Consider the following 22,864-nt stretch of genomic DNA (forward strand, 5'->3'; position numbering starts at 1 on the left):
GACCTGGAAGGCAGCCTCTCTGCCTTCTTTCTGGAGACTTGCCCTTTCTTTTCTCACTCCAACAAGTGATGTGATGAATACACTGAGGGGAGTCTAAGGTCACACATAGCTGATGAGACGGGTCTCCCTGGCACTCCTTCCCACCCACCCATTCCACAGCACTTAGCTACCCACTGCTCGTGGACACCTCACTGGCACCCAGGAAAGGGGTTCTGAACACTCGCTTTTTCTTTAAAAGTTAACAAATACCTTTATGGTGATCAAGACAGACTGGGATGTAGACAATATAAATTTATAAATAGATGATGTAGTTTCTTTTTTTATCTTAGCCAAAGATTTGAAAAGCTATGATCAGTGTATTTTTAAGGTCACTTCCCCCCATACTTGTTTTTTAAGTGATTTTTTTCCCTTTCATTGTGTTTTTGAACCATGTCTTCTCCTCCTCTCCTTAAACTGACAGGCTCCATCTGGTGGTCAACAGTCCTCTCCATTCTCTGACTACTCTGTGATGTTATTCCGATGGGTTTTGTCCTGTTTTTTTACTTTGCTGAGCTGTGTGTGCTAAGTCGCTTTAGTCGTGTCTGACTCTTTGTGACCCTATGGACTGCAGCCCGCTGCCAGGCTCCTCTGTCCATGGAATTCTCCAGGCACGAATACTGGAGTGAGCTGCCATACCCTTCTTTAGATTTTCCCAACCCAGTGATCAAACGTGTCTCCTGCATTGGCAGGCAAGTTCTTCACCACTAGCGCCTCTTGGGAAGCCCGTTGTTTTACTTTGGATTCTTCAGCTTTCTGTATTGGTTTCAGCATCCTTGGGATAAATTACAACTCACGAGGCCCTTCATAATCCGAACTGTACACGTCTTCCATGTATCATTTGTGGAACTCCCACTTGCTCACACTCTACCCAGTTGGACCATTTGCTTTCAGCCCCAGCCCATGCCCACTGGCAGTCTGCCCTCCACAAGTTTGTGTGCACTGTCCTCTCTTCCAGGCTACTGGAAAGCTCTGTCCCTTCCCCTTCCCTTGGAAGACCTTTTTGACTTCTGACTGGAACAGGTGCTCCCACCCTGCCCTTCCCGAATAGCCTATACTCACCGCTTGACAGGACACTGTGCTGCAGTTACCTACTCCTGTTTCTAAATCCATCACTACTCAGAAAATGTCAGGAGGGCCAGGCGCCATGTCTTTGTTGCTACTGTATCCATACTGTCTGACCCTAATAGACTAGGCGCTCAGTGTCTGTGGAATGAACAAGTGAAAGAACAAGTGAGTGAAGCAGGCAGAGAGACAGGGAGAGAGGCGATGCTCATTTATTTAGGGACAGCTCTACTGAGATATAATTCACTCTTGTTAGATGTACAATTCAGTTGTTTTTAGTCAGTTATTTTTGAATCAGCTGATTTTAAGAGTAACTTAGTTACAGGGGAAGATTCTGAATTAAAAATTCACAAAAGCTCAGTTTATTGTTACTTTATTGACAGAAAAGTATTTCTCTTGTAAGAATACTAAGTATTATTTTAACCATTAACATTTATATTAAAAAGATATAAATATGTCAAAGCCATGAACAAAGATCTTTTCTTACGTGTGACTCATGAATTCATGTCCCTTCAATTCCAGGGCTTACCAGAACCGTCTATAATGTATAAATCTTCACTTGCTGCATACATTAGTTCCTGCCACAACATTCCTTGTGTTTGTGTGAGTGTTTCTGTATGTGGTTTAGTTGTTTCCTACGTGGGTTAGCAGTTCCCAATGCCATAACCGTTGCTTTCTCTTTCAGGAAGTATATCCAAAGCTTTGCTTCATTTTACACAATAGTGAGAAGATAGGTTTGTATTTTTATGTCTTCTATTTTACAGATGCAACCAGTCATGCCACAGACAGTAAAAAATGAAACTGTGGATAATAAAAACAGTATTTAGAGTGGCACATTCCACAAAAAATCAAATCAACAAATACTTATTAGGGCAGGCTCTGTACTACAGGAGACACCATTACCTCAGGCCTGGTCTGTCCTGGCACCAAACCAGGTTGAAGGAGTCAGACATAAATACATGGCATTTTAATGTAAAGTGTAAACAAGTATAACACATGAGATAACCTAAAAAGGATAATGGCTTTCAAATGGCTGTTAAGGATAGGGGACCTTCTCCTCACAGAAATTATACTGGATAGCTCAAAAGGCAGAAGCACTAAAAACAGTGGGGGCAAGGCCTTCAGCACTGGGACAGTCTCAGGAGCTCTGGGAATGTGACTGAGCTGGACCCTGGGAGCTCAATGGAAGGAGTGAGCATGACAGACTCAAATTTTTGGAAAGTCTTCATTCCACAGAGAAGCAGAGGTGACTGACTCTGGTTAGTGGAGAAGAGTGTGATCTGTCTGGCAATGAGGAAAGGGTAGTGGAGAACGTGGGTAGAAACCTGCCCACAGAGGAGAAATGAGCACTAACGCTCAGAGAAAACTGAAAGGGGTTGCTCAGGAAGGGACCGAAACTCTGGCCAACAGTAAGAAGGGGTGGAGAATCCAGGGAGGCGCCAGAAGTGGTGCTCTGTGAAGATGGACTGAAGGTTGGTGAGGAGGTTGTAACAAAGGGTTGAGCTGGGGGCCGAGTGACAAGATGAAAAGCTCGCAGGGGACTTCCCTGGTGGCGCAGTGGGTAAGAATCTGTCTACCAAGGCAGAGGACACAGGTGCGATCCCTGGTCCGGGAAGATTCCACACGCTACGGGGCAGCTAAGCCCGCGTGCCACTACTTCTGATCCCGAGTGCTACAGTTACTGAAGCCCATGCACCTAGATAGAGCCTGTGCTCTCAACAAGAGAAGCCGCCGCAGTGAGCAGCTCAAGCGCTGCAACCATGAGTAGGTCCTCCTCGCTGCAATTAGAGAAAGCTGTATGCACTGCAGAAGACCCAGTGCAACCAAAAATTAATAAATATTAAAAAAACAAAACAAAACTAAGAACAACAAAAAAAGCTATCAGGAAGATTCTGTTTTGGTGAGGGCTGGGGATACTGAGTTCAATTTTAGAGGTAACAGCCAGGCCATCCTGGAATTATCTTGAAGGCAGTGGAAGGGCATGAGTGACCTGGCAGAGGGGGGGTACTGGAGGTATTGGGTCTGGAAAGATCTGGAAGCAACCTGCCCTAGATGGGTCAAGCCATGCTGCTGCCAAAGCCAAATGTCTGCACAGCAGGAGAGACAAGCGGAGGGCTGAGGCAAGCCATGGGAGACAGACAGGGGTAGGGAAAAGGAAGGTCTGATGGCAGGAGAGGCACAGGCAGCCTGTCTGGGAAGGCAGCAGCTTCCAGAGCAGAGCAGTGAGCAGGGCCCCGGCAGAGCTGGGGGCTGGCTGCCTTCTGTTATCAGCACCGACTTGGGAAACTGGGGAGAAAGTGTGTTTTACAAAGAGGAAAGGCAGTGGAGAAATGGGCTCAGAGCAGCCTGTCTAAAGTAAAGAGCTGCACACGTCTGCTGGCAGAGGGGAAGGAGTCGCTGCGGAGGAGAGAGGGTGAGGAAGGAGCAGTGTCTCTGAGGACCCGGAGAGGAAGAGGGTGAGCTGAGCGTGGAGGGCAGGAGGGCTGCTGAGGCACCACCGGGAGAGGCAGAGAAGGCTCAGAGCTGCGCCTGTGGGATGAGGGGGGTGCCCGAGAGCTGCTTCAGCTTACCCTGCCTGCTCCCTCCCTTCCTCACCACCTGCCACTCCTTTATGTCCACCCGATCAGCCATCCCAACACAGACTGTGGGGGGCTGGCGGTGGTCCAGAGGCTGACAGCGACCAGAGGCAAGAGGGTACCTTCAGGCTGTACTCAGTTCTGGAGAGGAAGACAAGCTGAGCACAGTGCCGGAACAGGAGGGATGGAAGGGAGAAAGAGGGCAGGTGACCAAGCAAGAGCTGAAAGGAGAAGGAAGCTCGGGGAGTCTCTGGTGAGTCTCCATTCTCAGCAAAGTGAGAGCAGACACGGGGGTAAGTAAGGCGGGGAAGACTTCAGAACAACTGCTCCAAGGCCACTGTGTGTGTGGCGGGGGCAGGGAGAGGGAAAGGGGTCCACCGAGGTGACCTCAAGACAGAGGAGCACACACAGCCGCGCTCTGTGCAGACACAGGGGCGACCTGCCAAGCTCAGCAGAGAAAAGAGCTGATGGACTCACCCCAAGAGCTCTAACCGGGACGCTGACAGAAGGGCAGGGAACCGGCTGTTTCAAGCGACTAGTGGAGGACGATGCAAGCTGCCTATAGGTGCCAGGCACAGTTAAGAGAGAGGAAAATGGGACGAAGGTAAAGGAAAGTAAGAGGTTTGGGGGAGAGAGGTAAAAAAGGCAGCAGAAGGCAGGGGTGGTGGGAGGGAGGGAGCAGAATGGTTGGAAAGGGTGGGAGACAGCTGTCAGCGGGACAGACTTGAGCGTCTGAGGTTTTGGTGGGAGTGACCTGGAAGGGAGGTGTTAGAGAGCTATGAGAACAGGGGCCCGGAAACAGAAACAGCTGCTGACGTCACTGAAGGGACAACAGAACTAGAGTGCAGAACCCTAGCGTCCCCCAGGGAGACAGAGGTGACCTCGAGGTACCCAGGTGCTGGGGCGGCGGGGGGGCCATGCGTTCTGCAATGGTATCTGTCTAGTTTGAGAAGGACACCTGTCTGGCTGCAAGAACACTGAGAGATGCTCTGTACCTCTTCAAAAGTCTTGAGATTTATAGATGGCACAGTCACTTCCGACAGCCCATTCCATCCTCTGGAAGAAATAGACCATGGTGCTCTCCACCAGTAAGCCACTCAAGATGGCCAAGAAGGTGAGCTTGCGGTTAATGTTTAGGGTCACTGAAAAAGAAAAGGCAACTGAGAAGTTCTGAAGAGTTTACATGAAATTGGCATGTAAACTGTGTGGCAGTGTGAATGGAACGGTTTTGTAAAACTGTTTCTTAGAAAATCTCTATTTGTTCTTATTAATCTAATTGTTACTTTTCCATCTGCCAAGCTTTTGGGAGAACCAAAGCATCTGCTGATAACAAAAACACCAAGCTTCTCCTGGTCTCATCAAGACAGAGTTGTATGAATATTAAACAGGAAAATAAAAGCTAGATCTTAAAGTTATCAAGAGAATAGCAGAAAAAAATGGATACTCTTGGTTTTATAGTTTACAAGATGCTAAGCATTATAAGAAATATCAGATTAATACACTCATTTAGAACAGCACTTCTCACAATATATGGGATAAATGATGACACGCAGGGCTGCTTTACCTTTCCTCAATGTAGTAAGAATTCTCCTGAGTTGTGAGGCAGATACCTGGCATTCTAGCCTGGCTTGACAACTGCCTGGCCATGTAACTTTGGACAAGTCAGCAAGAGCTCATTTATAAAGTAGAGGTAATAATAGTTGCCCTATTGACTCCACAGGGCTTGCCTGGTGGTGCAGTGGTAAAGAACCCACCTGCCAATGCACGAGACATAGGTTTGATCCCTGGATCAGGCAGATCCCTGGAGAAGGAAATGGCAACCCACTCCAGTGTTCTTGCCTGGGAAATCCCAAGGACAGAGGAGCCTGGTGGGCTACAGGCCATGGGGTTGCAATAGCTGGATATGACTGAGTGACTAAACAACAGTAACCGACCCCACAGGATGGACGTGATGCATAAGGGAGCATTCTGCAAACTAAAAAGTGCCATGTGATTAAACTGAACTAATACGAATATGTGCCGTGGATGAGGCACTATGAAAATGTTAGGCATTGCTATTATTCTACAAAGAGTTCCAGTGTTTAATAGGTTATATAAAAACTGTACTCTAGAAACAAGGCTTTAGAGATTGTATCTGGGTTGAAAGCTAAGAAAACAGAGTAAGATGTAAACATACCTCTGATTGCCTGAAAGTTTGATGTAAGGACAAACACTTTAATGAGTCTGAGGCACAGGGGTGTGTAGTCATGTTCCCAAATCACAGCTGGGATCAGCAAGAGCTTTCCGTAGCTAGACAGCAACAATGCCTTCAGCAGCAAGGTGAAGTTGAGTTTTTCTTTCGCTCTGATGGGTCGTTCTACCCACAGGAAAGCGAAAATGCCAGTAAAATAGGCAGTCTGTTCTAAGGAAGAAATGGAAAATAAAGATACAAATGTCTCAATCCAAACCAGAGCCCCCTAAAACCAAATAAACCACAATTCCAAAATACAGCCTATCAGCTGATGACAAAAGAAATGCTTTATCAAGATCAAATTTTCTGGACTTCCCTGGTGGTACGGTGGATAAAAATCCACCTGCCAAGGCAGGGACATGGCTTTGATCCCTTGTCTGGGAAGATCTCAGCCATGGATCAACTAAGCCTGTGCGATGACTACTGAGGCTGGGCACCTAGAGCGTGTGCCCCACAGGAAGACAAGCCACAGCAATAAGAAGCCCACCTACAGCAACGAAGAGCGGCCTGCACTTGCTAAAGCGAGAGAAAGCCCGGCAAGTACAGTAACGAAGACCCAGTGCAACCAAATAATAAACACTGCTATTAATAACATGGTTTCCCTGGTGGCTTACTGGTAAAGACTCTGCCTGCCAATGCAGGAGACGTGGGTCTGACCCCTGGTCCAGGAAGATCCCACATGCCGTGGAGCAACTGAGGCAGGTGCCACAGCTACTGAGCCCACATGGGGCTACTACTGAAGCCCCTGTGCCCTAGAGCCCGTGCTCAGGAACAAGAGGAGCACTGCAACGAGGAGCCCACACCGCGACCGAGAGTAGGCCCCGGTCACTGCAGCTGGAGAAGCGCCTGTACAGCAGTGAAGCCCCAGCACAGCCAAAAGTCAATGAAATTTTTTTAAAAAGTCATTAAAACATTAATAATAAAAAAGGAATTTTTCTTTCTTTATTATTTCTTAAATAACCCCTGTCTTTTGTGTCAAATCCTGCTGATACCATTTCCGAAACATATTTTGATAATTCTTTCATGAAGTACTTCACTCTCTGGAGAAAAAGTAATTCTGGGAGAATTGTAATCATCAACTTTCCAAAGTTCCCTTTAGGAAATCAGGTTGTTTAAGCATTTTTACTCCTAGAGATCTCCACAGAGAAAACAGACAGGAGAGTGGGAGCTTTTAAATCTGGAAGATGGGACACAGCCTGGGAATTACACATGAAGATGTTCTTCGTTGCTGATTCACCTACTCTTTATGGAGTGCCTCTTAGCCATAAGACCTTGAATAGTCTCTCACCTAAATTAAAAACACCTCATATTCATCTTAACAAACTTTTTGAATGTAATTCCATATCCTTCCAGGAAGTATGCAGAGACAGAGTCCAGACTAGAAGAAGCAATAGTTCCCCTGGTGTCCCACAGTCAGAACAGAGTGCAATATGTTCTGTTCCTGATCAGGAATTTAACAATACCTTTTACCTGCAGTATTTTATTAAGATTGTTATTAGTAAGACTGTTAGTGCTCTGACTACCCAGCTGCATACATTTTGATTGGTCCGTCCCTAATTCTATTTTCTCCTATGCTGTTGTTCAGTCGCTCAGTCATGTCTGACTCTTTGCAACCCCATGGACTGTAGCACGCCAGGCTTCCCTGTCCTTCACCATCTCCTGGAACTTGCTCAAACTCATGTCCATTGAGTTGGTGATGCCATCCAACCATCTCATCCTCTGTTGTCCCCTTCTCCTCCTGCCTTCAGTCTTTCCCAGCATCAGGGTCTTTTCCAATGAAGCAACTCTTCGTACCAGGTGTCCAAAGCTTCAGCTTCATCATCAGTCCCTCCGATGAATATTCAGGATTGATTTCCTTTAGGAATGACTGGTGTGATCTCTTTGCAGTCCAAGAGACTCTCAAAAGTCTTCTCCAATACTACAGTTCAAAAGTATCAAAGTGGACAAAACATGGTCCACTGGAAAAGGAAATGGAAAACCACTTCAGCATTCTTGTCTTGAGAACCCCATGAACATATTATGAAAAGGCAAAAAGATTTTCTCCTATAAGCTGTGTTATTTAGGTTTCTACAGGATCCCTGTTTTTTTTTTCTGGAACACATGTATTATATCATAGAAGAAATAACTGTATTCCTTCTAAAATGTTCTATAACTGAATCTAGCCAAAATGAAGAGGTTCCAAATATAGGTGATTAGGATCCATAGTCCATAATTAGGATTCATATGAGTCAATTAGGATCCATAATTAGGATTGCTTCTCAGTGGGACCTTCCTGATTGTTTGCTTCCCCAACAGCTCAGTTGGTAAAGAATCCGCCTGCAATGCGGGAGACCTGGATTCGATCCCTGGGTTGGGAGATCCTCTGAAGAAGGGAAAGGCTACTCACTCCAGTATTCTGGCCTGGAGAATTTCAAGGACTGTATCATCCATGGGATCATAAAAAGCTGGACACAACTGAGCGACTTTCATTTTAGGATCCAAAAATGTAATTTAGGATGGTTAGCCCCCATGGAATTTGATAGTCTTCAGGGGAGACACACCATCTCCCTTCAAAATGACTGAAGGGCTCGTCCACTGCAAGGATCTGTTCAAACAGGCAGATTATATATCCTGGGTTTTTAACTGAAAATAATGAAAATAAAGAACTTCCTCAGAAGAACCATCTAACAGTGGTGGGTGGCCTCTTGTCACTGGAGACAGTCTTGCACGAATCAAGAGAGAAGGGCTTCCTGCACTGGAGGGAAGAGCAGACAACATCGCGCCTTTCTAGCTTAGAGCCTGGGGGACTGAGGAAGCTGCGCCTGCCCTTGAGCTCCACAATCTTTCACAGGCAGGTATTAGAGGGCCCCTAGCCCTTAGAGCTTTCCCACATTAGATGGGTTCAGGAGGAGCAGCAGTGGAGAACTGCAGCGGGGAAACCAAGAGACGGGGCACCGGGAGGCCTTCCCCGGCTCTGCACTGATGCTCACCTGCTGGGGGAACTTCAGGGAGACCACTGGCCCTCCCTGTTTTTGTGCTTTGACAACTGCAGATAGGGAAGGCAACCCAACCCACCTACCAAAGAGGATGGTTGTAAACACTGAGTTGATGATACTGTAAAAACAGTTTTTAAGTTATAAAGTGCTAGATTTGTGTAAGACATTCTTTATAAGCTGTGTTAGCGATCTGCAACCTAACTAGGGATTAGATTAAGACACATAAATGTAATAGGAGAAAAAATTTCTGTTCAAGTGTCAAAACAGCCACTATAGAGTAAGTGCTACAGAAATTCCAAACTGTTTGAAAACAAGCTTGGTTGGTTTGTTGTTTCGTTTTTTAATTATAGACATAAAGCAGTTCGTCTATAGCAATTTTAAGCGGCTTTGCTTTAAAGCTTAAAATTATATTAGGTTATAGCTCTTGGTTTAGGTGATTTGTTCAAGGAAGTTTTTAACATTATTATGTACATTTGGGAATTCTCAGCAGACAGATGAATTTTAAAACCACTGGGACTGGATGAGAGGGCCAAGGGAGTGAGGGCAGCCCAAGAACAAGGGACGCAAGAGGACACACAGTCCAGAAATACGACACTGCAGTGGTGTGCAGGTGGCACTAGTGGTAAAGAATCTGCCTGCTAGTGCAAGAGATGTCCTGGAGGAGGGCACGGCAACCCACTCCAGTATTCTTGCCTGGAGAATCCCATGGGCAGAGGAGCCTGGCGGGCTACAGTCCATGGGGTTGCAAAGAGTCAGACATGATTGAAGTGACTTAGCACGCAGGCATGGAGACTTAATAGTACTAAAATAATATTTCAGTATAAGGAAGAAGATTTTAGAAGTAGAAAAGCATGGAAACCAGTAAGTAATAACATAGTCACAGAAATTAATTCAACCCAATTCTGACCTAAGTCACAAATTTCAAATTCTGTAGAAAAGCAATTTCAGAACTCAAAGAATTCTGGGGAGTAGCCCTTTCCCTGCACATAGTATATGAGTAGGTAATTTGTATAATAATTAGTAATTATTGTAATTAGTAAGAATAGTAATTAGTACAATACACTGAATAGTGTTTGGCCGTTATTAATCTGCTTTGATAAAGATGAGATCCAAGCAATCTTCAGATTGGATAATCATAACTTAAACTGAAGAATTTTACCCAAGATACTGTGTTTCAAAATACTTTATGAAACACCTGTATCTGATAAGCATAATCATTTCCATGCCCTATGTGTGGTAACAAAAGTAAGAAAGCAGGTAATTTAGACAAACTCATCTAGCAGAGTAGTGGCAGAGCTGAAATTTAGTCTCAAGTCCTCTAGCTAGTTCCTCTTACCAATGATTAAAACCATGCACCTTAATTTTAAAATCAAAATAGTTGGTCAAATAATAGTAGAAAGCATGGCTTCTTCCTACCTAGAGAAGCAATTGCAAACATTCTATAGAAATCCCACTCCTTAGCGTATCGGATAAAGTCATCAGGATCAATGCTTCGGCTGGAATCTTGAAGCTGCCACCATCTCAGGTATGCTTCACAAAGCAGACAAAATACACAGAGTTTTCCATGCATCTGTCAAAAAGACATTGCCATTCAGTCAGGTAAAGAAACAACTAGTTAATATCGACCAGCACAGACACAGCTAACTTTTGTGGGTTCTGAAGAATGTCCGATCTAGTAGCTTTTCGAATTCAGAAACTGCTCAGTTAAACGCAAATTGTATTCAGTCTGTAACCACTAGGTCTTAATCAGCAATGTTCAGCAGAAGTATCACATGGGGAGATTTTTCAAAATACAAATGTCTAGACCCCAGTCCTGATTCAAAATCTGCAGAAGGATATCCCAGGCAGCATACTGTGTGTGAAACACTCAGGCAGAGGGTGAGCGCTAACGTGCACCCCTCGTTAAGAATCACTGCTTTAAATAGCAGTTCACTTCATCCTTTGTTATATTCTCAACATTTGTCTGATACACAGAATCAAGCAAGAATTTATGTGACTCAGGATGGGTGGAAGCAGCAATAAACACATTTAATCTTAAGATTTCATGACACCTCATAAGAAACTTAGTCTGAACATGAATTTTTAAAAAAATGCCTCTAGGTTGGATGAGTATAAACTAAACTAGTGAAAGACAGCAATTAAAGGTGGCAAATCAGCTGGAGGTTTTAAAGAGTCTGAAATTTTGGCAAAAACAGAAAATGCTAGGCAACAAAAACTGGCTTTTTTCTCTATATTTCTCCTACTCGTTGACATTTATCTGTGTAAAGCGGGGAAAAGAAAGTGTGCGTGCAAAGTTGATGTGGTCCAGGGATAAGCATGGGTGTGAGCTTCTAGGGCTGCCCCATGGAGCACACTGCTTCTCCTGGCTGCACTTTGGCATCCACTAGGGAGATTCAATGGAGAAGGCAATGGCACCCTACTCCAGCACTCTTGCCTGGAAAATCCCATGGGCGGAGGAGCCTGGTAGGCTGAAGTCAGTGGGGTCGCTAAGAGTCAGATACGACTGAGTGACCTCACTTTCACTTTTCACTTTCATGCATTGGAGAAGGAAATGGCAACCCACTCCAGTGTTCTTGCCTGGAGAATCCCAGGGATGGGGGAGCCTGGTGGGCTGCCGTCTATGGGGTCGCACAGAGTCGGACACGACTGAAGCGACTTAGCAGCAGCAGCAGCAGCAGGGAGATTCAAGGAATACTCATACCTGGATCCCATTGCCAAAGATTCTGATTTAACTAGTTCTGGGTGAGGCCTCCGCTTGGAATAATTAACTGCTGCCCCCACCCACTCCCCCAGGTGTTTCTAATGTGTAGTCAAGTCTCAGACTTCAATTATATTACAAAACAGCCCAGGTTATTTAACTTGCGGGAAGGAGGACAGGGATAATACATTGCACTGTTACTGTCTCTGTTAGCCCAAAATTAGGGTTGCCAGATTTGGCAAATAAAAATGCAGGACATCCAGTTAAACATGCACTTCAGGTAAGCAACAAATACTTTTCCGTGTATGTACGTTCCACGCAATATTTAGAGCATATGCTAAAAAATTAGTTTATCTGACTTCCAAGTTTAATTAAATGTCCTGTATTTTATCTGTCAGTCCTAGCCAAACTATTGAGTATACAAGTCAATTCATTAAATTGTACATTAAAAAGAAATTCAACTGCATCTATTAGCACTTTCCTGATTTTTCATCTCATATATTCCCTCAACAGGCTTCTCTGGTGGCTCAGTGGTAAAGAATCCACCCGCAATGCAGGAGATGCGGCTTGGATCCCTGGGTCGAGAAGATGCCCTGGAAAATGAAAAGGCAACCCACTCCAGTATTCTTGCCTGGGAAATGCCATGGGCAGAGGAGCCTGGTGGGCTACAGTCCATGGGGTCACAAAGAGTCAGACACAACTTAACAACCAAACCAATCAGCCATTCCCTTAATAGCAGAGTATACCATGCAATACGTTACATTTAAAAAATATTTTTCTTTTAATGTTTGCTTACTTTTAGGGATAATTCTCTCCCTACCAGGTTATATTTAATTTTATTCTGTTCAAAATTATTGATATGTTTCAAAAGGTAACTTACTAAAAAGGCAATCCAGATGATGGTTTGTCAACTTCCTGCCAGTGACCATATTCTTAAATACACACTAGACATTGCACACCTTTTAAAAAAACAATGCCTGCTATTTCCGGAAATTTCCAGACATTGTTGATAAAAGACTCCCTCTTGTTAGAATTTCTTTCTTTAAATAATGTTCTTTAATTCTGTTCAAAAGTAATATTATTTCAAAATGCAAAATCATCAAGCAAAATTAGAAAACAAAAAAAAAATTATCACAACTTACGTTTATTTTCGTATTGAAAAGAATATGCCTGTAGGCCTGGGCTTTGCATAAAATAGCATTAATCAAGATGATTACAGGATCATACTCGATGTATTTGTCTACAGGTTTCTGGCAGGATTTCTGAAATAATGCAAGACAATATTAGAAAAAATATATTCACACATTCTGAAATCTTAGAGGATTTCAAAGCAGCAGATTCTGTTTTGGATTTGTATAGCAATAAGGTTGTATCAGCATTTATTTAAAGATGGCTTCCCAGGTGGCGCTAGTGGTAACAGAATCTGCCTACCAATTCAGGAGACGTAAGAGACGTAGGTTCGATCCCTGGTTAGGGAAGACTCCCGGGAGAAGGAAATGGCACCCCACTCCAGTATTCTTGCCTGGAAAATTCCGTGGGTAGAGGAGCCTGGCAGGCTCCAGTCCATGGGGTCACAAGGAGTCAGACACTACTGAGCAACCAAGCGCGAGCATTTATTGAAACTTCCATTCAGATGTAAAATGTTCACCTGTACAAGCCTTGGTTTCAGATGAGTAAATATAATCTTCTAGGGTAAAAATATTAATCTTTTAACCTCATATTAAAAAGCTAAAAAAGATATTTGATTTAAAGACATTTCAGGCAGGAAAATATCTCAGAAAATGCTACTTTCAGTCTGTAGGAACTGTTACAAAATAAATAAGTTCAGAATGTACTTTCATTGCCTGTTGACTAGATGGCTCCAACTTTGTGGCTCTTGAAATATGATTTTGAGAAGGGGGTTCAGAAAAGTAACCCTACACCTAGAACTTCTGAGAGCTACAGGTGGGCAGGAATCCTGGGGTGGCACCTACCAAAAAGAGCCTGTCTTTTTCTTTTTCTCCATTGAGAACATGACAAGAAAATGGTCTTTCTCTGCTACAGGAGACCCTGGAGACCGCTGGCTGTATGTAAGGAATGGGTTGTGCTGCCTGGTTCTGAGTTGCCCAAATCAAGGTCCTTGGGCCCTCAGCAATTCCTATTAAATGGGTTTTTTTTTTTTTTCCTTTTGGACACGTGATTACAATGTTATGAAACCCCAATGCCATTCAGTTCAGTTCAGTTCAGTTCAGTCGCTCAGTTGTGTCCAACTCTTTGCAACCCCATGAATTGCAGCACGCCAGGCCTCGCTGTCAATCACCAACTCCTGTAGTTCACTCAAACTTATGTCCATCGAGTCGGTGATGCCATCCAGCCATCTCATCCTCTGTCATCCCCTTCTCCTCCTGCCCCCAACCCCTCCCAGCATCAGAGTCTTTTCCAATGAGTCAACTCTTTGCATGAGGTGGCCAAAGTACTGGAGTTTCAGCTATTGCATCATTCCTTCCAAGGAACACCCAGGACTGATCTTTAGAATGGACTGGTTGGATCTCCTTGCAGTCCAAGGGACTCTCAAGAGTCTTCTCCAACACCACTGTTCAAAAGCATCAATTCTTCGGTGCTCAGCTTTCTTCACAGTCCAACTCTCACATCCATGCAGGACTACTGGAAAAACCATAGCCTTGACTAGATGGACCTTTGTTGGCAAAGTAATGTCTCTGCTTTTCAATATGCCATCTAGGTTGATCATAACTTTCCTTCCAAGGAGCAAGCGTCTTTTAATTTCATGGCTGCAGTCACCATCTGCAGTGGTGCCCCCCCCCCCAAAAAAAGTCTGACACTGTTTCCACTCTTTCCCCATCTATTTGCCATGAAGTGATGGGACCAGATGCCATGATCTTCGTTTTCTGAATGTTGAGCTTTAAGCCAACTTTTTCACTCTCCTCTTTCACTTTCATCAAGAGGCTTTTTAGTTCCTCTTCACTTTCTGCCATAAGGGTGGTGTCATCTGCATATCTGAGGTTACTGGTATTTCTCCCGGCAACCTTGATTCCAGCTTGTGCTTCGTCCAGCCCAGCATTTCTCATGATGTACTCTGCATATAAGTTAAATAAGCAGGGTGACAATATACAGCCTTGACGTACTCCTTTTCCTATTTGGAACCAGTCTGTGGTTCCATGTCCAGTTCTAACTGTTGCTTCCTGATCTGCATATAGGTTTCTCAAGAGCCAGGTCAGGGGGTCTGGTATTCCCATTAGAATATACAAAATGCAGGTATAGGAACAAGCTCATTAGAATTGCAACATCTGAATCAGTATTAGCTACAAAGTTGCAGGGCTACTGCTGCTGCCACTGCTGCTGCTAAGTTGCTTCAGTCGTGTCCGACTCTGGGTGACCCCATAGACGGCAGCCCACCAGGCTCCCCTGTCCCTGGGATTCTCCAGGCAAGAACACTGGAGTGGGTTGCCATTTCCTTCTCCAATGCATGAAGTGAAGAGTGAACGTGAAGTTTCTCAGTTGTGTCCAACTCTTAGCGACCCCACTGACTGCAGCCTACCAGGCTCCTCTGTTCTTGGGATTTTCCAGGCAAAAGTGCTGGAGTGGGGTGCCATTGCCTTCTCCTAGTCCCTGCATAAACTAATGGCTACAATTAAAAAACAAAACAATTTTGAAACTCTGAGAGGATAAAATAGAAATACAAGAAATGATGGACATGCAAACATACTAGGATGACCCTTTGACTACATCAGAGTGCTAGAAGAAAAATGGAGTGCGTTGAAGAATAGTAACCCTGCACTCCCAATGCCATAAAGAGTTAGATTCAATTCCAATTTCAAGTTTCTCCGTTTCACTCATGTCATTACAAGAAGTGTGTATGTTTGTCTAGTCATCAGGTGAACCAATGAAGGGAGATGTGCTATTACCCTGAATTTAAATCCACCTAATAGATCTGAGGTGAAACAGGTTAAGTTATTCAGCTGAGCAAAGAGTAAGCCAGTGTCTAAACAGAAGCCACAGAATCAGAAGTCATATAGAAACAACACAGCAGGTTTCTGGATCTTCTCCCTGTGCTCCTTACGTGGAGAACACTTCCTGTCTTGATACAAGTAAGAATGGAAGGCCAGAGACGCTGCTTCATTTTAAGATGAAGAAACCAGAGACTGGTCGCGGGTCTTCTCTCTGTCCTTTAAAAATTCTTTGAAACCCATCTCCTGACAGCATGAAAAGTCTCCGACGGGATTTGGACATATTTCAGAAGGAGGGAGCCAGGAGCCAGCAGCAGGAGACAGGGCAGCGTAACTATTCCTTTTGCAATCACTTACCTGACCAATGTGCTTGGAATGACTACTACACTCAGAGCAACATCTCTCTTTACTTGGCCATTTCTATGCATCAGGCATACCCACAGTGCTGGATACACATAAGCTCTAATCTCAAGGACCTTACAGTTTAGAAAGTGAAAGCCACCCAGCTGACCAACTCTATGAGACTCCATGGACTACAGCGCTCCAGGCTCCTCTGTCCGTGGAATTCTCCAGGCAAGAACACTGAAGTGGGTCTCCATCTCCTTCTCCAGGGGATCTTCCTAACCCAGGGACTGAAACCAGGTCTCCCACACTGCAGGCAGATTCTTTACCCTTTGAGCAACCCCGGAAGCACTGCCCTGGTGGCTCAGACAGTTCAGAAGGGGAAGGCAAATGAACACACTACTGAAGTGCTACAGCAGGACAAGCACAGGGTGACATACACCGAGCAGAAGAGGCGGCTGCTGGCACCACGTGACGTGCCACGTGCTACGCACAGCTTCCCTCCCTAGCGTGCTGCGGAGTTTAGAAACACTGAGAGTTCATTAAAGTCTGCTGGTTCCCTCCCTACCAGTTTAGGCTGAATTTTTCCCTTGTTCTGCCTCTATTATTTGGTTTTCATTTCAGTCCTTCCTTCATCTTGAATGTAATGAGTAAACGCCACCCACCCCCCACCCCGCCACACACACACACAACAAATATCCTGTGGCGAGAGAGCTAAATTGAGTAAATAAGCTTTCTTATTTCTGGAAGAAAAGCTATGACCAACCTAGACAGCATATTAAAAAGTAGACATTACTTTGCCGACGATTGTCCATCTAGTCAAAGGTATGGTTCTTCCAGTAGTCATGTATGGATGTGAGAGTTGGACTATAAAGAAAGCTGAATGCCAAAGAATTGATGCTTTTGAACTGTGGTGTTGGAGAAGACTCTTGAGAGTCCCTTGGACTGCAAGGAGATCCAACCAGTCCATCCTAAAGGAAATCAGTCCTGAATATTCATTGGAAGGACTAATAATGAAACTGAAACTCTGGTGCTGTGGCCATCTGATGTGAAGAACTGACTCACTGGAAAAGACCCTGATGCTGGGAAAGACTGAAGGCAGGAGGAGAAGGGGGCGACACAGGATGAGATGGTTAGATGGCATCACCGACTCAATGGACATAAGTTTGGGTAAACTCCAGGAGTTGGTGAAGGACAGGGAAGCCTGGCGTGCTGCAGTCCATGGGGTCGCAAAGAGCTGGACATGACTGAGTGACGTGAACTGAATGATTCTGGCAAAACTGCTCCATTCTGTATCATTTATTATTAATAGTCAAGTATCCTCAAAGAGAAGTTTGTCCTCTAAGAAATCCCTACAGCACAGGGACCATGAACACCCAGGAAACTCAAATGCTGCTTCCGCCAGCTCAGTCTTAACATGGATATGACTTAGTTTCTGCTGCTATGTTCTCTAATTCTACAATGAATCACATCTCTTTCAGAACATGAATTGGTCACTTTTTTTCATGAATATTCTTGCTGCTTCTTCCTTCCCATCATCTCCAGGACAATTCCCTTCCCCCCTCATTCTCAAATCTCTTTGACTTTAGCTCCACAATAAGCAAGGACACATCTGAAAAGTGAAACCCATGAAACTTTCCATTCCTGCGAGGGTAGTGATGTCTTATTCATCTTCGCACCCAGCAACCAGGGGTGAAAGCTGTCTACTGTTGTCCTGAACAGAACTAAAACTTGGGACAATCTCAAAGGAGTCTTGTTTTGTTACCATAATGGATTTAACAAATATCTGAGCAGTTAAAATAGGTCAGGCTCTACAGGATATTAAAAGTACAATATCTTTAACATAACTATAATAAATTGTGAAATGCTGAAGCAGAGAGAGTGACTAAAAGCAAGGGAAATGCTTCCACTAGAAAAAAATGAGAGAAACAGAGATAGGCAAGCTGGAAGGAATGGCAAGGGATAAGCAAGAAGAGCAAAGGGAAGGGAGATTAGAATAAAAAATACTGGGAGGAGATCAGGTTGAGTATACTGCTGACTCCAAATACAGCACAGAAGAGACCAAAGTACGTATAAGTTACTGCCTGTAACCACCTAGAAAGTGGAAATTTTTTCCACAACAAATAGCATGATGTCAGACTTCTCTGGTGGCAGAGTGAATGAGAATCTGTCTGTCAATGCAGCGGACACAGGTTCAATCCCTGTGTCTGGGAAGACTCCACATGCTGCAGGGCAACTAAGCCTGCACACCCCAACTACTGAAGCCCAATTGCCCAAGAGCCTGTGCTCCACAAGAAGAGAAGCCGCCGCTATGAGAAGTACGCTCACTGTAACGAATAGCCCCCATTCACTGCAAATAAGCCCTCATGCAGCAATGAAGATAAAGCGCAGCCACAAATAAGAATAATAACTTAAAAAAAAAAATCTGTAGCTTCATCATATATAAAAAACAACATGATATCTAAAACCCTTTTAATCTCAGGACTTTCGGACAGCCTTTAAAAATTAATTATTTTATGGTTTAATTTTCAGAGTCTGGCACCAAATGATTTTTCTCAGTAATGCAATTATGCATATTACTAAGCATTAGTATAGGAGAAGGCAATGGCACCCCACTCCAGTACTTTTGCCTGGAAAATCCCATGGATGGAGGAGCCTGGTAGGCTGCAGTCCATGGGGTCGCTAGAGTTGGATACAACTGAGCGACTTCCCTTTCACTTTTCACTTTCATGCATTGGAGAAGGAAATGGCAACCCACTCCAGTGTTCTTGTCTGGAGAATCCCAGGGATGGGGAAGCCTGGTGGGCTGCCGTCTATGCGGTCGCACAGAGTCGGACACGACTGAAGCGACTTAACAGCAGCAGCAGTAGCAGCAGCAGCAGCAAGCATTAGTATAATATAAACAAGGTTAGTACAAACTCCATCTCATTATGGAATGATTGTGTACAATAATTCAAAATGTATAGTACCACCATTCAATATCCCAAATATTACTCTAAAATCTGTCTCCTGGGTGAGAAAGTATAATGCTGGGGGTCTGGGGGTGGAAGGAAGTGGGCGATAGTATAGCTGTTGACCTAAATAGCCATCCAGTAATTATCTTTACATAAATAAAGGTATAGAGAAGCCAGCATCTGATGGTTTAAAAGGGATTTTGTTGTTGGTAGCCTCCTGTCAGTAATTTTTAAAAATATAAATTATTTTATACTAATAATGATTGCTAACTAAAATGCATAGACATTTACTAGCTTTTCTTTGGACAAACAATATTCATAGTTATGTGACTGTCATCTTGTCATCTTTCAGATGCGCTATTTAATTGGACTAGCCCAAAGTCATTAAGTTCAGACCACATATAACTTACTGTTCTCTCCCTCAGACCAGGATGGCTAAGGATATAATCATCTAAAAAGCTAGAAATGGTTCATTCATCCAACAAATACTAATTTAATAACCATGTATCAGACACTGTCCTGGGTGATCCACCACATTAATGAATAAAATATCTCTGTCCTTGTGTAGCTTACATTCCAGTGGAATGAGACAGACAATAAATAATAAGGTCAATTACATACAATATTAGAAGATGATAGGTACTATGGAGAAAGGCAAAACAGAGAAAGGTGATAAAGTTTACCAGACTTGAAAGGGAGATCATCATTTTTAATAGGGTGGTGGAGTAAGCCTCTGTGATAAGATATTTGAGAAAAGTCCTTGAGGAGGTGAGGGAATTAGCCACGCAGCACCTGAGAGAAGAGTGTTCCAGGCAGAGTGCAAAGGCTCCGGGCAAGGAACTCTCCTGGTTTATGAAATACGAGGCAGCCAATGGGTCTGCAGGAGAAAAGTTAAAGTGAAGTCGCTCAGTCGTGTCCGACTCTTTGAGACCCCGTGGGCTGTAGCCCACCAGGCTCCTCCGCCCATGGGATTCTCCAGGCAAGAATACTGGAGTGGGTTGCCACTTCCTTCTCCAGGGGATCTTCCCAACCCAGGGATCGAACCCAGGTCTCCCACATTGCAGGCAGAAGTTTTAACCTCTGAGCCACTAGGAAGCAGGAGAAAAAGGGGGCCTTCAAACCAGTGCAAGGATTTTGGCCTTAACTCTGAGTGAGATTAAAGTCACTGGATGGTTTGATCAAAGGAATAACAGAATCAAACTTAATTTTAAAAGGTTCAGTCTGGCTCCTGTGTTATGAGGTGCAAAGAGACATAGGGAGGCCACCTGGGCATTGTGGCGATAACCCAGATGAGACACAATGGCACGTGGACCACATTTGTAGCTGTAGAGGTGATGAGAAGCAGATGATTCCGAATTTAATTTGAAGAGTTAACAGGACTTGCTGAGCAACTGAATAAGGAACGTGAAAGAGAAGAATCATGAGTAACTATAAGACCTTTTGGCTTTAGGAATGAAAATGACAGAATTGCCATTAACTATTTGAAAGTTTGAGATGATTAGTTATGTCCAAATGGAGAAGTCAAGTAAGTAGCTGGATATTTGAGTCTGGAGTTCAAGGGAGTTCAGGCAGAAGGTATAAATTTGGTAATTTTCTACATTTAGATGGTATCTAAAGCCATGAGCAAGAATGAGTTCTTCAAAGGAGAGTATATATACAGAAATAGGCCCAAGAACCAAGCATCAGGGTACTCCATGGGTAAGAGATAGGACGGGAGGTGAGGCAGAATCAGAAGGGAGATTGAGAGAAAAAAGCCAGCAAGATTAAGAAGAAATCTAGAGAGTATGGTGTCCTGGCAAGTAAACACAGCATTTATGGGAGGAGGAAGCAAGGGGGGCACGTGCTGCTGACAGTTAACTGGGAATGGCTAGCAAAGTGGAAGTCAGTGATGATCTTCACAAGGACAGTTTCTAGTGGAGGGCAGGGGTTAGCGTGGAGTGGAGAAGAAAGCCTGTCTTAAGCAGATTCAAGAGAAAGTAGGAGAGGAAATGGAGAAGGCAATGGCACCCCACTCCAGTACTCTTGCCTAGAAAATCCCACGGGTGGAGGAGCCTGGTAGGCTGCAGTCCATGGGGTTGCTAAGAGTTGGACACGGCTGAGCGACTTCACTTTCACTTTCATGCATTGGAGAAGGAAATGGCAACCCACTCCAGTGTTCTTGCCTGGAAAATCCCAGGGAAGGGGAAGCCTGGTGGGCTGCCCTCTATGGGGTTGCACAGAGTTGGACACGACTCAAGCGACTTAGCAGCAGCAGCAGCAGCAGCAGCAGCAGCAGGAGAGGAAATAAAGAGAACAAGTGAAAACATCTTTTAAAGAATTTTTGCTGTCAAAGGGAGGAGAAAGAACAGGAGCTAAAAAAGGAAGTGGGGTCAAGATATTTTTTCTTTTTTTTTTATGGAAGAAATGATAGTACTTATGTAAATGAAATGATCCAGCAGAGAGCAGAAGAGTACTGCTATAGGGGTGTCCTGAAGTAAATGGAAGAGGGTGGTGCATGAGTGGAGGCATTGGCCTTGGACATGTTTATGAACAGTTCATTCTTAGTAACAAAAGGGAAGATTGAGCAGATGCATTTCGAACACTAGTACTGGGTTTATGTGGTTGCATAGTTTGTGGAAGTTCTCTTAGCAAAGCAGGAGAGGATACACGTGAAACTTGAGGAGAGACAGGGTATTGTTCAAAGGAGTGGGAACAATGAATGGACTAGTGAAGTGTACCATGATGGACAGACGGTATCAAGGCATACCTGAGGTTAGTGGTTATGAATTTAAGGTGTTTTCTCCCCAGCAAAGCTCAGCAGCAAGGGTGTAGGGTCAGATCAGGCAATATGTTTCAATTTTGCCAAATGAGAGAAACAATTTCAAAGAACAGGAAATTGAAGAGTGCAGGCACAAGAATGATTATTAATATATTGGTTGACAAGAAACAGGTACTCATTCACACTGTTGACTCCCTTGCAAATTACTCTTGCCATGTTTTTGAAATGAGAATTATTAAAAAGTCATCAGGAGATCAGAAAGGGGACAAAGATGTATTCACTGCCTATATTGTGACAGATTCTTCGCCAATGTCCCCCAAAGAACCTCCAATTTTGTGTTTTTTTTAAACATAAAGTTATTCTCTGTAAATAGACTATGGAACACCTTGAAAACAGAATTTTTACTTCCTCGTTTTTGGTTTTTATATCATCAACGTTCAGCATAGTGCTTCGTACATAATAGTGTACATTCATGAAACCTGAAAAAATATTCTAGGAGAATTTACTGTAGGTTATGAAGTGTTAAGACGGTAACATCTGTCTAATCAAAGGGAGAATAAGAATGAAATAGTTTTGACGGGAGGGCAAATGTCAGCCTAATCAGATCTTTAAATATCTCTGCACAACGCATGCATCCACCTCCTTCCGAGGATTTGTTCGCCCGGGTCAGCAAACACGAGCCGAATGAGAAAAGCGCTGTAGGCAGCACTTCTCTACCGCTACAGGTATTTACGCAAAGGTTCGACGGAGCCGGAACGGAAATGTCAAGCATCGAACTGAAGTCTGTATTAGAGCACTCTGAAACGCGTTGATTTTTGATCACCCTAAAAAGCTGGCAAGATTCCACGGTCTCTCACGGTCCCCAAATCTCGCTGCGCCATTCTTCCCCCAAGGACACCCCACACCTGACAACTCACACAGATGGTTATCTTCAACACGCCGTGGTTATAGTCTCGGTACAACTCCTTGGCCTCTTGGTTGCATTCGATGCACCTGTACTGGCAGGAGGCCGAGGCATCAGTAGTCGAAGTCACTGTCACCTCATCCGTCTTCCCCTTTCCCGCTGTCACCCCTTCGGTGTTCCCTTTGCCAGGCCGAAGCCCATTCCGCCCACCAATGCCCATTTCCACGCAACTGCCAGCCAGAACTTCCGATTCAGTGGCGGGGGAAGACGTCAGACGGCAGGCCGGAAGTCTTGCGCCGGGCGGTGCTTGCTGGGACTCGCAGTCCCAGCACCGAAAAGGGGCTCTCAGGCTAGGCTGAGCTGGGACTACAACTCCCAGCAG

The 22,864-nt window shown here is 44.4% G+C and overlaps 1 protein-coding gene across 1 annotated transcript; it reads right to left on the minus strand.

Moving 5' to 3' along the window:
* Positions 1 to 1,325: 1,325 nt before the first annotated feature.
* Positions 1,326 to 22,702, minus strand: ARV1 (ARV1 homolog, fatty acid homeostasis modulator). The gene is made up of 6 exons (XM_068982353.1): positions 22,496 to 22,702; positions 12,723 to 12,842; positions 10,299 to 10,452; positions 5,854 to 6,078; positions 4,673 to 4,819; positions 1,326 to 1,902 (listed from the first exon to the last, which is right to left on the minus strand). Exons 1-5 carry the CDS (start codon positions 22,700 to 22,702, stop codon positions 4,677 to 4,679), a joined length of 849 nt encoding a protein of 282 aa, XP_068838454.1. The 3' UTR covers positions 1,326 to 1,902; positions 4,673 to 4,676.
* Positions 22,703 to 22,864: the final 162 nt, after the last annotated feature.

The sequence above is a fragment of the Capricornis sumatraensis genome, chromosome 10, assembly GCF_032405125.1.
Source record: "Capricornis sumatraensis isolate serow.1 chromosome 10, serow.2, whole genome shotgun sequence".
NCBI classification, from domain to species: domain Eukaryota; kingdom Metazoa; phylum Chordata; class Mammalia; order Artiodactyla; family Bovidae; genus Capricornis; species Capricornis sumatraensis.

Bases quoted from the DNA above. Each gene is read 5' to 3' on its own strand.
- ARV1 (XM_068982353.1), bottom strand. From the start codon at position 22,702: ATGGGCATTGGTGGGCGGAATGGGCTTCGGCCTGGCAAAGGGAACACC. The intron at 10,453-12,722 runs GTAAGTTGTGAT...TCTTTTTGACAG, and splicing joins TTTTCAATACGAAAATAAAC to ATGCATGGAAAACTCTGTGT. The intron at 6,079-10,298 runs GTAGGAAGAAGC...TTTCTTCCTTAG, and splicing joins GTTTGCAATTGCTTCTCTAG to AACAGACTGCCTATTTTACT.